At 49.9% G+C, this 14,051-nt stretch overlaps 1 protein-coding gene across 1 annotated transcript; it reads left to right on the top strand.

Moving 5' to 3' along the window:
- Positions 1–273: 273 nt before the first annotated feature.
- Positions 274–13,689, top strand: ANXA9 (annexin A9). The gene is made up of 14 exons (XM_004026612.5): positions 274–361; positions 469–565; positions 1,072–1,162; positions 1,320–1,416; positions 1,945–2,039; positions 2,250–2,363; positions 2,555–2,645; positions 4,309–4,388; positions 4,575–4,634; positions 5,841–5,925; positions 6,060–6,155; positions 6,252–6,310; positions 12,627–12,749; positions 13,315–13,689. Exons 3-14 carry the CDS (start codon positions 1,088–1,090, stop codon positions 13,375–13,377), a joined length of 1,038 nt encoding a protein of 345 aa, XP_004026661.1. The 5' UTR covers positions 274–361; positions 469–565; positions 1,072–1,087; the 3' UTR covers positions 13,378–13,689.
- Positions 13,690–14,051: the final 362 nt, after the last annotated feature.

The following is a 14,051-nucleotide window of genomic DNA, read 5'->3' as shown; positions in this document are numbered from 1 at the left end:
TCCCACCTGGACCCACAGGGAAGGCAGTGCATAAAAGCCTCCTGTGTTTGAGGCTGAGCCGCTGAGAGGCTGAGTGGAGTTCACTCACATGGATTGAGGCCCAGTTCCTGGGAGAAGAGATGCTGGGCAGGAAGGTGTCTGCATGTGGGACTCTGTACAGCCCGGTCCTCTCCCACGTCTGGGAGGGGCCAGAGTCAGACAACTGCTGGGTTCGTCCCTAAGAGAGGTCATCTGACTGGCTGTTCAGCCTAGGCTGCACACGCCCCCACTTTCCTCTACCAGGCCACACCGGAGCCGGTGCTCACACAGGCAAGCTACCAGGCCACAACAACGACACCCACCTCACCTCTGGCACCTCTGAGTAAGTTCTGGGCCCACGGCCCCATGCCAGGAGGTCTTGTTGATTGCTTGGGGGAGGGAAAAATGAGTTTTCCTTTTCCAACATGAGAGTGCCTCCTTTCTGTCCAGGCATCCACGTACTTGCAAGAACTCTTGCTCACATCAGCTAAGAGATTGCACCTGCTGACCTAGAGATTCCAGCCTGTGCTCCTGTGCCGCTGAGCAGGTAGGCAGCTGTACAGGCAGGAATTGAGGGTTGCTTGTCAGCTGGGGCTGCAGGTGGGGGAAGATGCTATTTCGAGTTGTCTCCCACTCTGCGTGGTTAATCCTGCCACCTCACCTCAGCTCCCCTGCACTGCCCAGGAGACCCCAGCCAGGCCCAGGAAGGAGGGCCATAGACCTCAGAAGGGAGGCATCTACCGCGTACCAAGGCCTGAGGAGCTTTGGTGCTGACCCTGGCATCAGGGAGGGTTGGTGCCTGGTCCAGGAGCATCCCGCATCAATCCCCACTTCCTAAAGGAGCGGGGAGAGGTGGGGAAGGTGGGGGCTCCCCTCTTACCTCATGATTTCAGCTCCATTTCTGGCTCCAAGCCTAAGCAGGTTGATCTTTTTTTCTGCAGCAAGGAAAGGAACAGGTGACTGGAACCCAGGGTCCAGGGTCTCGTGGGGGTCATAAGGAGTCCCTGAAGGGCCAGGAAATTCAGCTCTGTGGGCTCCTGTTTCCTTCCCCAGGGCAACCAGTAGCACCATGTCTGTGACTGGCGGGAAGATGGCACCGTCCCTCACCCAGGAGATCCTCAGCCACCTGGGCCTGGCCAGCAAGGTAGGGGCTGTTGGGATTTTAGAGATCACTTTTAGTATCTCAGCTCGGGCTGTGAGAGGATGGGAGGCAGGAAAGTGGAGGACAGGCCCTGAGGTTATGCTGAGGAGGGGTAGGCAGCCTGGCCCTGGCCCTTGCCGACCACCCTGTGCTCCCACAGACTGCAGCGTGGGGGACCCTGGGCACCCTCAGGACCTTCTTGAACTTCAGCGTGGACAAGGATGCGCAGAGGCTACTGAGGGCCATTACTGGCCAAGGTGAGCCCCTTTCCCCCGGCACTTGAGACTGCCTTTTAGAGCCAATCTGTAGACCAAGGAGGAGCCAGGAAGGAGGAACTAGTGATGTTGGAGAAATGTTTGTGGAACGCCTTCATTCTTGTATGTCAGGCGCCACAGTAGGTGTGTCAAACCCATTCTCACAACACCCCTGTGAGGCAAGGCTTATTATTTCCATTTTCCAGATGAGGAAACTGGGGCTCAGGGAGATTAAGAGGCTTCCCCAAGGTCACTCAGCTCATGACGGAGGTGGTATTCTCATCTAGGTCAGCCGATCCCCCCAAGTCATATTTTTTTTTAACCACCACACCAGGCCACCTTTGCCTTGGTCTGGGTCTGTTTTGACATTTTATTTGCAACTTCTTTTGAGATAAAATGGAAGTGGGGGTGATATAGCCCCTGCTCCTTTCCTTCCCAGCCCTCTCCTGGAGCTCCTTCCCTCCTCCAAGGAGTAGGAACATCCCACTATGTAAAGACCCTGCTCACAGCACAGCCCTCGTCTCGGTTCAGGCGTGGACCGCAGTGCCATTGTGGACGTGCTGACCAACCGGAGCAGAGAGCAAAGGCAGCTCATCTCACGAAGCTTCCAGGAGCGCACCCAACAGGTGAGGCCATGCTGACCTCCCACAGCAGTGGACTGGGGTGAGAACCCCCTGGAGGACTCGAGAGACAGCAACAGCCGCTGAGGCCAGCCACTGCTTCCTGGCTAAACAGGGCCTGAGATGAAAATCAGCCAAATCTTCCCAAACCTCCCCACACTTCTGGGGCCCTTCCCCTCACCCCCGTCCCTCTGCTGTGAGGACCATTTATTGTAGGACCTGATGAAGTCTCTACAGGCAGCACTTTCTGGCAACCTGGAGAGGATTGTGATGGCTCTGCTGCAGCCCACAGCCCAGTTTGACGCCCAGGAATTGAGGACAGCTCTGAAGGTAGCAGGAGGGGAGACTTGCTGGGGTGTCTGGGGAAGGGAGAAGGCTATCAGCCTTGCTTTTGCAAGACGAGAGTCCCCCTCTCATCGTCCCATATTGTTCCTTAGAAGGAGAAGCAGCCAGCGTCTGCCCCTCTGTCTGCCATCCTAATGACACGGCCAGTCTGAGAGTAGACTCCCAATTTCTTGTAGGCCTCAGATTCTGCTGTGGACGTGGCCATTGAAATTCTTGCCACTCGAACCCCACCCCAGCTGCAGGAGTGCCTGGCAGTCTACAAACACAGTAAGAATACAGAGGGAGAGGTCCCAGATGCTGGAGAAGGGGCTGTAGGACAGGCCGCTCCTCTCCTGTACTCCCCATAGGTGAGCTATCTGGCAACCTGGCTGCCTAAGTTCTATTCCCTTGGGGTCTTTCCTCTTGCCCCCACCAGTGCCTCAGTCTCTCAGGGGAGAGACCCAGATGTGATCATTAAAAAAAGAGAAGCAGGCCAGGCACGGTGACTCATGCCTGTCACCCCAACACTTTGGGAGGCTGAGGTGGGCAGGTCACTTGAGCCCAGGAGTTCAAGACCAGTCACAGGCAACAAAGGAAAACCCCATCTGTGCTAAAAATTCAAAAAAACCAGCTGGTCATGGTGGTGTGCGCCTGTGGTCCCAGCTACTCAGGAGTTTGAGGTGGGAGGATCACCCCAGCTTGGGAAGTTGAGGCTGCAGTGAGCTGAGATCGTGCCACTGCCACTGCACACCAGCCTGGGTGACAGGAGTGAGAGCATGTCTCTCTCTCTCTCTCTCTCTCTCACACACACACACACACACACACACACACACATAAATAAAGAGAGAGAAGCAATGATTAACCATCTTAATCTGGAGCTCCAAGGCAGATTCCAAAGTGACAGTCCCAAAGGTACTCATGTCACCTTCCCAGCCCCTTGCCATCCCTGCCATCACACCACATTCCAAGCTGAACCCAGCCATGCTGCAGCCTGAGGGAAAGGTGGGAATCTGCCCTCTGAGTCATGGGTGTCACCTTTCATGTCCCTGATGGCTGGCCTTGCTTGGCTACAAGTGTCTCACCCACTAATTTGTGGTTTTTTCCCATCCTCATTTTACCACCCCTTCCCCCAACCCCTACCTCTTTTTCTTGCTTTCCCCAATTTTCCTTTGATGTCTAATCTTGGCCTATGTTCTTCTTTTGAGACAAGGTCTTGCCCTGTAGCCTAGGCTGTGCAGTGATGTCATCATGGCTCACTGCAGCCTTGACCCTCCTGGGCTCAATCAATCCCCCCACCTCAGCCTCCTAAGTAGCTGGGACTACAGGTGTGCCACCACCATGCCCAGCTGAATTTTGTATTTTTTGTAGAGATGGGGTTTCGCTGTGTTGTCCAGGCTGGTCTCGAACTTCTGGGCTCAAGCCATCTCCTGCCTCAGCCTCTGAAAGTGCTGGGATTACAGGCATGAGCCACCGCCCTGGCCGTGGCCTATGTTCTTAATCCCTCTCCTACCTTCCTTCCTTCTTGCATCTGTTTCCCTTTTCTCTTTCCTTTTCTCCCTTTCCTGCTCGTTTCCTTCCTCATATCCCACCTCTCATATCATTTTTCCTTACCTCCAATGAGGGTGCCAGGTCCTAACCATCTTGTGTTTCCCTACGGGTTTCCCTAGCTCTTCTTCACTGCCTGGCCCCAACTCTAATAATGGTTGCCTCCTGCCCAGCAGGTTGGTGCTTGGTGATGAAGCCACTGCACACCTCACAACTTAGAGATGTTTTTAGAGTGGCCGTGATGGTACTTGCGCCTTACATCCTGGGAATTAGCAGCCATCAAGCTACTCCAAGCAGGGGCTAGCAGGGCTGGCAGGGTATAGCGGGTCAGGCATTTGGCAGGTCCTGGGGATATCTACACTAGGAAAACTCAGGAGGATTCAGAGAGCTCCTCACCCCACCCCAGATTTCCAGGTGGAGGCTGTGGATGACATCACATCTGAGACCAGTGGCATCTTGCAGGACCTGCTCTTGGCCCTGGCCAAGGTGAGGAGGACTGACCTGCAAGGAAGGGAGTCACGTTCACCAGGCAAGGAGACACGCTGGAGCAGGGAGCATTGCTGTCCTGTAATGGACAAGAGAGGGCTTTAGGGGAGACCAGCCTTCGCTTGTTCGTCTGAAGATAAAAAGGTGCCCTTCAAAGAGCCCTCTAAGAACAGTTTCTCCTCCTAGGGGGGCCGTGACAGCTACTCTGGAATCATTGACTATAATCTGGCAGAACAAGATGTCCAGGTGAGCAGTGGGTTTAGGAGTGTGCACAGCCGCCATGCACATAAGATGCCTTCCTCCACCGTATCTTAGAGCCGGTGACCTACGTGCCCATTTTTCCCGCAAACCCATCCCTGCCTTGGAGAGGGAGTTCTCAGTTATGTGGTAGGGGCAGGAGGTGTCAGGTAGCGTCATTGCTGAAGCCTTTTCACTCATCTAGCCTCTGACTCCTGAGCTCATCAACTGACATATTCTCCTCTCATGAGCATTTGGGGGCAGAAAGCCTCCTCAGACCTTTTGGGGATTATTTAATCCTCGGGTACCAGGATTTTTCCAAATCAGTGAATAGAGCTGTGAGGCTGTAAGGGCAGAGCCCTCTCTTAGCCCTATTTCTTTCTTAAAAAATAAAAAACATAAAATAAAAAAGCATAAATAAAAACAACTAGTAGGCCAGGCATGGTGGCTTATACCTGTAATCCCAGCACTTTGGGAGGCTGAAACAAGAGGATCACTTGAGCCCAGGAGTCCAAGACCAGCCTAGGCAACATAGTGAGACTCTGTCTCCACAAAATATTTTTAAAAATTAGCTGCACCTGTAGTTCCAGCTAGCTAGGAGGCTGAGGTGAGAGGATCGCTTAAGCCTGGGAAGTTGAGGCTGAGGTAAGCCCTGGTCATGCCACTGCACTCCAGCCTGGGTGACAGAGAGAGACCCCATCTCTCTCGCTCTCTCTCTCTCACACACACACACACACACACACACGCACACACACAAACCTAGTTTACGGGTTAAAATAAACTTTCTGGCTGGTTGTGGTGGCTCACACCTATAATCCCAACAATTTGGGAGGCCGAGACAGGTGGATCACTTGAGGTCAGGAGTTCGAAACCAGCCTAGCCAACATGGTGAAACCCTGTCTCTACTAAAAATACAAAAATTAGCCAGGCATGATGGTGAGTGCCTGTAATCCCAGCTACTCAGGAGGCTGAGCCTGGAGAATCACTTGAACCTGGGAGGCAGAGGTTGTGGTGAGCTGGGATCACACCATTGCACTCCAGCCCGGGTGACAGAATGAGAGTCCTTCTCAAAAAAAAAAAAAAAAAAATCCTTTTCCACCCTCAATCCCATTTCCATCATGATGATGATAGATTCTGGAACGTCATACCCATGGCTCCCTAGGCCCCAACCAATGATCCTGATTGACTCCTCCCTGACTCATTCCTCCCTCCTAGGCACTGCAGTGGGCAGAAGGACCTAGCAGAGAGGAAGCATGGGTCCCAGTCTTCACCCAGCGAAATCCTGAACACCTCATCCGAGGTACACACAAGCCTTCTTGTCCCCCTAGCTTGCTCTAATGATCAGTTTGGGCTGAGGAAGGTGGGGAGGGCCCATCCTTTCCAGAGATAATTAATCCCCCATCCATCTTTCTAACTGCCTCCTACACACACAAGTGTTTGATCAGTACCAGCGGAGCACTGGGCAAGAGCTGGAGGAGGCTGTCCAGAACCGTTTCCATGGAGATGCCCAGGTGGCTCTGCTCGGCCTAGGTAGGGGCCTGCTCAGGATTTGTGAAGTAAGTCTCTCTTGGGATGGGAGATTGTGGTCCTAGTTGTGAACCTCCATCCTTCCATCTTTGTTTCCAGCTTCGGTGATCAAGAACACACCGCTGTACTTTGCTGACAAACTTCATCAAGCCCTCCAGGTGAGAGGGGCACTCATTTCCCTCCCCAGAACAGAAACTGGGGAGGAGAGAGGAAGTCTCAGCTTGCTACTTATGTAACCATCCTATATACACCGTCTAAACCTCAAGCCGCTCTCCTTCCCAGGGCTTACACACCAGGGCTTACACAGGGGTGGAGGAATGAGCTGTGGTGAGAACTAACTTAGTTGGCTCCCAGGGGCCCTGAAACTAACATTTTGGCCTTGTTAATGTCTAGGTGGCCAAACAGAGATATGAATCTGCTCCGTAAGACAGTGCCTTGTGCAGGCTTAGTTGTTGCCAGAGTGATGGTGATAACACTAGCAAGAATAATGACAAGGGCTGGCATTTTGCAGGTGCTGATTGTGTGCCACAGCCTATCCTGAGCAGGGCACACATATTTCAATTAATCCTCACAACCATATCCATTCGTATCTTATAGATGAAAAAACTGAAGCCCAGAGAAGTTAAGTACCTTGCTTGAGGTCACGTAGCTAGTAAGTTATACAGTCTCCCTATACAACACTTCACAATGTAAGATATTGACCATCCTTGTCAGCTATACGATAAGTGCTCTTGGCACCCAAGGCCCCCTTTCTCCACGCTGGTCAGATTTTGTTCCACATTATCCATACTTTTTTTTTTTTTTTTGAGATGGAGTTTCACTCTTGTTGCCCAGGTTGGAGGCTGGAGTGCAGTGGCACAATCTCGGCTCATGGCAACCTCCGCCTCCTGGATTCAAGCGATTTTCCTGCCTCAGCCTCCCAAATAGCTGGGATTACAGGCGCCCGCCATCACATTATCCTAATTTTTTGTATTTTTAGCAGATGCGGTTTCACCATGTTGGTCAGGCTGGTCTCAAACTCCTGACCTCAGGTCATCAACCTGTCTCGGCCTCCTGAAGTGCTAGGATTACAGGCGTGAGCCACTGCGCCCAGCCCATATTATCCATACTTAAACTGCTGACTGTGGCTTGAGTGCTTCCACCAATAGAATCCAGTTATTCTGTTGATTGAATTAGGTCTCCTATTAGTAGAACTGTCCCCCAAAATCTATAAATAAAAAGTTCAGGAAGGGCGCAGTGGCTCACACCTATAATCCCAGCACTTTGGGAGGCCAAGGTGGATGGATCACTTGAGGTCAGGAGTTTGAGACCAGCCTGGCCAATGTGGTGAAACCCTGTCTCTACTAAAAATACAAAAATCAGCCAGGCATGGTGGCAGGCACCTGTAATTCCAGCTACTTGGGAGTCTGAGGCAGGAGAATTGCTTGAACCTGGGAGGCGGAGGTTGTAGTGAACTGAGATCATGCCACTGCACTCCAGCCTGGGTGACACAGTCAGACTAAAAAAGTAGTTATCATTTTGGCAGATGGAATAGCTTTCTGTAGACTGGTTGAGAAGCCATCATGCCATGTTGATGATTGCCCAAAAGTTAGTAAATATAAGCAATTGTTCTGTCATCTAGAGATTTCTATCTTGACAGTAGATTATTATACTTGCCCAATAAAGCCTGTATTATTACAATGAGTCAACACTAAGATTCATTTGAAGAGTTGTACTTATCTGTCCAAATTCCTGTCATAAATACAAACTATCCCAGCAGTAGATGATTTTGTAGTGTATTTGGATTACAAGACCCACACTCTTGAGTGTAGATGAAAGATTTATCTTAGAAGTAGTAGTCAGGGGCCAAGCATGGTGGCTCACACCTGTAATCTTAGCACTTTGGGAAGCTAAGGTGGGAGGATCGCTTGAGGTCAGGAGTTCAAGACCAACTTAGGCGACATAGCAAGACCTCGTCTCTACAAAAATAAGAAGAAAATTTGCCAGGCATGGTGGCACCTGCCTCTAGTCCCAACTACTCAGGAGGATGTGGTGGGAGGATTGCTTGAGCCCATGAATTAGAAGTTACAGTGAGCTGTGATTACTCCACTGCACTTCAGCCTGGGTAACAGAGCAAGACCCTGTCTCAAAAAAAGAAAAAAAGAAGTGGTAGTCAGAAAATAACATAGGCCCATTTTTCTGAAAAAAAATTTTTTTTTTTGAGATAGAGTCTGGCTCTGTTGCCTAGGCTGGAGTGCAGTGGCGTGATCTCAGCTCACTGCAACCTTCACCTTCTGGGTTCAAGTGATTCTCTGGCCTCTGTGTCCTAAGTAGCTGGGATTACAGGCGTAGGCCACCATATCTGGCTAATTCTGAATTGTTTCTAAAAAGGAAAAACCCGGGCTGGGCGCTGTGGCGCATGCCTGTAATCCCAGGACTTTGGTAGGCTGAGGCGGGTGGATTATTTGAGGCCAGGAGTTCAAGACCAGCCTGGCCAACATGGTGAAACCCCATCTCTACTAAAAATACAAAAATTAGCCAGGGGGTAGTGGTGAGCGCCTGTAATCTCAGCTACTTGGGAGGCTGAAGCAGGAGAATCTCGAGCCTGGGAGGCAGAGGTTGCGGTAAGCCGAGATGACGCCACTGCGCTCCAGTCTGGGTGACAAAGTGAGACCTGCCTCAAAAAAAATAAACAGGCCAGGCGCGGTGGCTCACGCCTGTAATCTCAGCACTTTGGGAGGCCGAGGCGGGCAGATCACGAGGTCAGGAGATCGAGACCATCCCGGCTAACAAGGTAAAACCCTGTCTCTACTGAAAATACAGAAATTAGCCAGGCGTGGTGGCGGGCGCCTGTAGTCCCAGCTACTCTGGAGGCTAAGGCAGGAGAATGGCTTGAACCCAGGAGGCGGAGCTTGCAGTGAGCCGAGATCGCGCCACTGCACTCCAGCCTGGGCAACAGAGTGATGCTCCATCTCTAAAAAAGAAATAATAATAATAAATAAATAAACAAACAAATATAAAATAAATAAATAAGGAAAAAATCATGATACATCTGTATTATTCTTTTTATTTATTTTTATTTTTATTTTTTTAGATCGAGTCTCACTGTGTCGACCAGGCTGGAGTGCAGTGGCGCGATCTCGGCTCATTGCAACCTCCGCCTCCCGAGTTCAAGAGATTCCTCTGCCTCAGCCTCCCGAGTAGCTGGGATTACAGGCGCTCACCACCATGCCTAGCTAATTTTTGTGTTTTTAGTAGAGACGGAGTTTCACCATGTTGGTCAGGCTGGTCCTTAACTCCTGATCTCGTGATCCACACGCCTCAGCCTCCCAAAGTGCTGGGATTACAGGCCTGAGCCAAGGCGCCCGGCCTTCTTCTTCTTTTTTTTTTTTTTCCTTTGAGATGGAGTCTCACTCTGTCGCTAGGCTGGAGTGCAGTGGCACGATCTTGGCTCACTGCAACCTCCACCTCCTGGGTTCAAGCAATTCTCCTGCCTCACCCTCCCAAGTAGCTGGAACTATAGTTGCCCGCCACCACATCCTGCTAATTTTTTTGTTTTTAGTAGAAACAGGGTTTCACCATGTTGGCCACGCTGGTGGCAAACTTTTTTTTTTTCTTTTTTAACATGCAGGCTTGCTCTGTCACCCAGGCTGGAGTGCAATGGCGCGATCTTGGCTCACTGCAACCTCTGCCTCCTGGGTTCCAGCAATTCTCCTGCCTCAGCCTCCCGAGTAGCTGAGATTACAGGCGCCCGCCACCACGCCCGGCTAATTTTTGTATTTTTAGTAGAGACAGGGTTTCACCATGTTGACCAGGCTGGTCTCAAACTCCTGGCCTCAGGTGATCCACCAGCCTCAGTCTTCCAAAGTGCTGGGATTACAGGCGTGAGCCACCGTGTCCAGCCTGTATTATTATTTTATGAGAGATATGTAGATATATGAAAACATAAATTGTGAAGAATATTTATTCAGAAAAACAACCTTCAGAAAATCAGCAATGGCTGATTCAGAACAAATTTACACCAATCTGTAGTAAAAATTAATGTTCCTGGTGAAGATCCTAGGGCCATATGCAATGCCAGGTATACGATTAAGTATTATAATTAGGCCAGGCATGGTGGCTCATGCCTGTAATCCCAGCACTTTGGGAGGCCAAGGCAGGTGAATCACCCGAGGTCAGGAGTTCGAGACCAGCCTGACCAACATGGTGAAACTCCGTCTCTACTAAATATACAAAAATTAGCTAGGTGTGGTGGTGTGCACCTGTATTTCCAGCTACTTGGGAGGCTGAGATAGGAGAATTGCTTGAACCTGGGAGGCAGAGGTTACAGTGACCTGAGATCGCACCACTGCACCCCAGCCTGGGTAACAGAGTGAGACTCCATCTAAACAAACAAACTATATATATATATATTTAAGGCTAGGTGCGGTGGCTTACACCTGTAATCCCAGCACTTTCGGAGGCTGAAGCGAGCAGATCACTTGAGGTCAGGAGTTTGAGACCAGCCTGGCCAACATGGTAAAACCCCACCTGTACTAAAAATAAAAAAATTAGCTGGGCGTTTGGCACACGCTATAGTCCCAGCTGCTTGGGAGGCTGAGGCAGGAGACTTGCTTGAACCTGGGAGGGGGAGGTTGCAGTGAGCTGAATTCACGCCACTGCATTTCCACTCTGGGCGACAGAGCAAGAAAAAAGAATACTTGTACAACAATGAGAGTATTCAGTTAATGAGTGACTCTTGCCCAATTCTGTAACTTTAGAGTAACAAGCGTTGGAAGAAGAGAAGAATGGATACTGGGGAGCAATTGGCAATCTTTATGACAATACAAAACTAATGATGCATAAAAGTTAAAATGAAGTAGACATTAGGTCCACTGACAATTAGGTAATGAGTCTAAATGAATTGGAGCATCCTGTTTTACTTCATTTTCTTTTGTTTTGTCAAAGGAGTTTATGATCTATTGGGATGCCCTAAGTATGTGTTGTAGGCAGTTCTGGGAAGAGTCTTGTGAGTAAAGTGACTCAGGAAACTCTGAAAATGAGGATATTAGGAATTGATGACAACACTGGTGCACAGAAAAAAAAAAAACAGGAATTTTACAATTAAAAGTTTTTATTTAAAAATCTCTCATAACAACACATTACTTAGTATAATCAATTATACTTCAGGATTTTGATGACTTGTACCTGTGTTATTTCTTTTCTTTTCTTTCTTTTTTTTCTTTTTTTTTTTTTTTTTGAGACGGAGTCTTGCTCTGTCCCAGGCTGGAGTGCAGTGGTGTGATCTCAGCTTACTGCAATGTCCGCCTCCCAGGTTCAAGCAATTCTCCTACCTCACCCTCCTCAGTAGCTGGGATTATAGGCGCCCACCAGCACACCTGGCTAATTTTTGTAGTTTTAATAGAGACGGGGTTTCACCATGTTGGTCAGGCTGGTCTCGAACTCCTGACCATAAATGATCTGCTTGCCTTGGCCTCCCAAAATTCTGGGATTACAGGCATGAGCCACCACACCTGGCCTGTTATTTCTTTTTTCTTTCTTTCTTTCTTTCCTTTTTTTTTTTTTTTTTTGAGACGGAGTTTTGCTCTTCTTGCCCAGGCTGGAGTGCAGTGGCGCGATCTCGGCTCACTGCAACCTCTGCCTCCTGGGTTCAAGCAATTCTCCTGCCTCAGCCTCCCAAGTAGCTGGGATTTCAGGCACCCACCACCATGCCCGGCTTATTTTTGTATTTTTAGTAGAGATGGGGTTTCACCATTTTGGTCAGGCTGGTCTCGAACTCCTGACCTCAGATGATCCACGCGCCTCGTCCTCCCAAAGTGCTGGGATTACAAGCATGAGCCACTGTGCCTGGCCTGTTATTTCTAAACTGAACCTTTCATTACTTTCTTTAGCCAAAAAACAGGCCTGCTGCATGTACAGGAGGAAGATAGCAATGTTTCAGCCTAAGGGTCCAACCAGAGAAACTAATATGCAGAGATGGGGCTGTGAGATGGCCCTATTGGGTTGGAATCAGAACTAGAAGTCACACAACCTTGATCCCTATCAGAGCCCCATCAGCTCAGTTTAGGGATAGGGCAGGTATATCCTCCTTGGATATTCACTAACTTGAAAGTTAAAAGCAGTTTTCCTGGTTTTCATGCTGGCAGTCTTTATATGCACCAAATCTTTTCTAGCCTTCCTGGTGTACCTATCTTTGGAGCTGCTCACCACCAAATTCTGGAGGTACACAGCTCTAAGCTAATGGTAGGGGCAGGAAAGACATGTGGAAAGAAATAAATACTCAAGCTGCCCCCACAGAGACTGATCTTTCCTGCTGTGTCATCTTCCATGAGGATGGACAAACATAACTTTTGTCCCGAGATAATGTATAATGTACACTCTTATCCCTTGACTCCCACCTTGCCTCCCCTTCCTACAATAACCCTCCAAGCCATTCAACCCCTACTCTCAGTGAGACTCTCACTAACTACCCCCATCTCTTTCTTCCCCTACTAGGAAACTGAGCCCAATTACCAAGTCCTGATTCGCATCCTTATCTCTCGATGTGAGACTGACCTTCTGAGTATCAGAGCTGAGTTCAAGAAGAAATTTGGGAAGTCCCTCTACTCTTCCCTCCAGGTGAAACTTGGCTACTTCTTAGCCTGGAGCCTCAGGCCTTCACTCCTCACCTCCACCCTCACTCCCTGCACACAGCTGAGCATATTCTTGCCCCATAGAAAACCCAGTAGTTAGCCAGGCACAGTGGCTCATGCCTGTAATCCCAGCACTTTGGGAGGCTGAGGTGGGCGGATCACGAGGTCAGGAGTTCAAGACCAGCCTGACCGACATGGTGAAACCCCGTCTCTACTAAAAATACAAAAATTAGCCAGGCATGGTGGCGTGCACCTGTAATCCCAGCTACTCAGGAGGCTGAGGCAGGAGAGTCGCTTGAACCCAGAAGGCAGAGGTTGCAGTGAGCCAAGATCGTGCCACTGCACTCCTGCCTGGGCGACAGGGCAAGACTCCATCTTAAAAAAAAAAAGAAACCCCAGGAGTCTTTGGTTAATGTAGTGCAGGACTCTGAGCTCCCGGGAGGACCCTTCCCTCCCGGATGAACTGTGATGGACCAGCCCAAAGGAGGGGAGAGAGCACTTGGGCCATAGTGGTGGTGGATCTTTCTAACACTGAATTCCCTTGTCTGCAGGATGCAGTGAAAGGGGATTGCCAGTCAGCCCTCCTGGCCTTGTGCAGGGCTGAAGACATGTGAGACTTCCCTGCCCCACCCCACATGACATCTGAGGATCTGAGATTTCCGTATTTGGCTGAACCTGGGAGACCAGCTGGGCCTCCAAGTAGGATAACCCCTCACTGAGCACCACATTCTCTAGCTTCTTGTTGAGGCTGGAACTGTTTCTTTAAAATCCCTTAATTTTCCCATCTCAAAATTATATCTGTACCTGGGTCATCCAGCTCCTTCTTGGGTGTGGGGAAATGAGTTTTCTTTGATAGTTTCTGCCTCACTCATCCCTCCTGTACCCTGGCCAGAACATCTCACTGATACTCGAATTCTTTTGGCAAACTTCGCGTTGTTTGTGTTCCCTGATTGAAGGTTGGGTGGAGCAGGACATGGACCGGGAAAAGGCACTGGAGTTGGAGGTGCCTTGATGTGCACTTGGCTATTCCGCAGGAATCCTGTTTTGCCTTAGTGCTACAGTAATCCACACCCAGGTCTCCCACTCCAGGTCTCCCCTCGCCCTCATTCTCCAGGAAACTTCAGGCAAAATAATTGAGAAACAGGCATTAGAACAAGGTGAGAAATACAGGGAGCAAAGGACCATCTGTATGAACTGGGAAGCAAGCAGAGGGCCAAGCTACCCTCCCCAGCCTGGGAATTCTTGGGTTAGTGGAGAGCACAACCCTCAAATTCATGTGTCCAAGCAG

Source organism: Gorilla gorilla, chromosome 1, assembly GCF_029281585.2.
Source record: "Gorilla gorilla gorilla isolate KB3781 chromosome 1, NHGRI_mGorGor1-v2.1_pri, whole genome shotgun sequence".
In the NCBI taxonomy this organism is placed as follows: Eukaryota; Metazoa; Chordata; class Mammalia; order Primates; family Hominidae; genus Gorilla; species Gorilla gorilla.
This window is presented reverse-complemented; position numbering and strand designations above follow the sequence as displayed.

What these genes read in the sequence shown, in the direction of transcription:
- ANXA9 (XM_004026612.5), top strand. Translation starts at nt 1,088, where the DNA reads ATGTCTGTGACTGGCGGGAAGATGGCACCGTCCCTCACCCAGGAGATC. An exon ending in GAGGGCCATTACTGGCCAAG is followed by an intron (nt 1,417 to 1,944) that starts GTGAGCCCCTTT and finishes GTCTCGGTTCAG; the next exon opens with GCGTGGACCGCAGTGCCATT. An exon ending in GGTGGCTCTGCTCGGCCTAG is followed by an intron (nt 6,156 to 6,251) that starts GTAGGGGCCTGC and finishes CTTTGTTTCCAG; the next exon opens with CTTCGGTGATCAAGAACACA.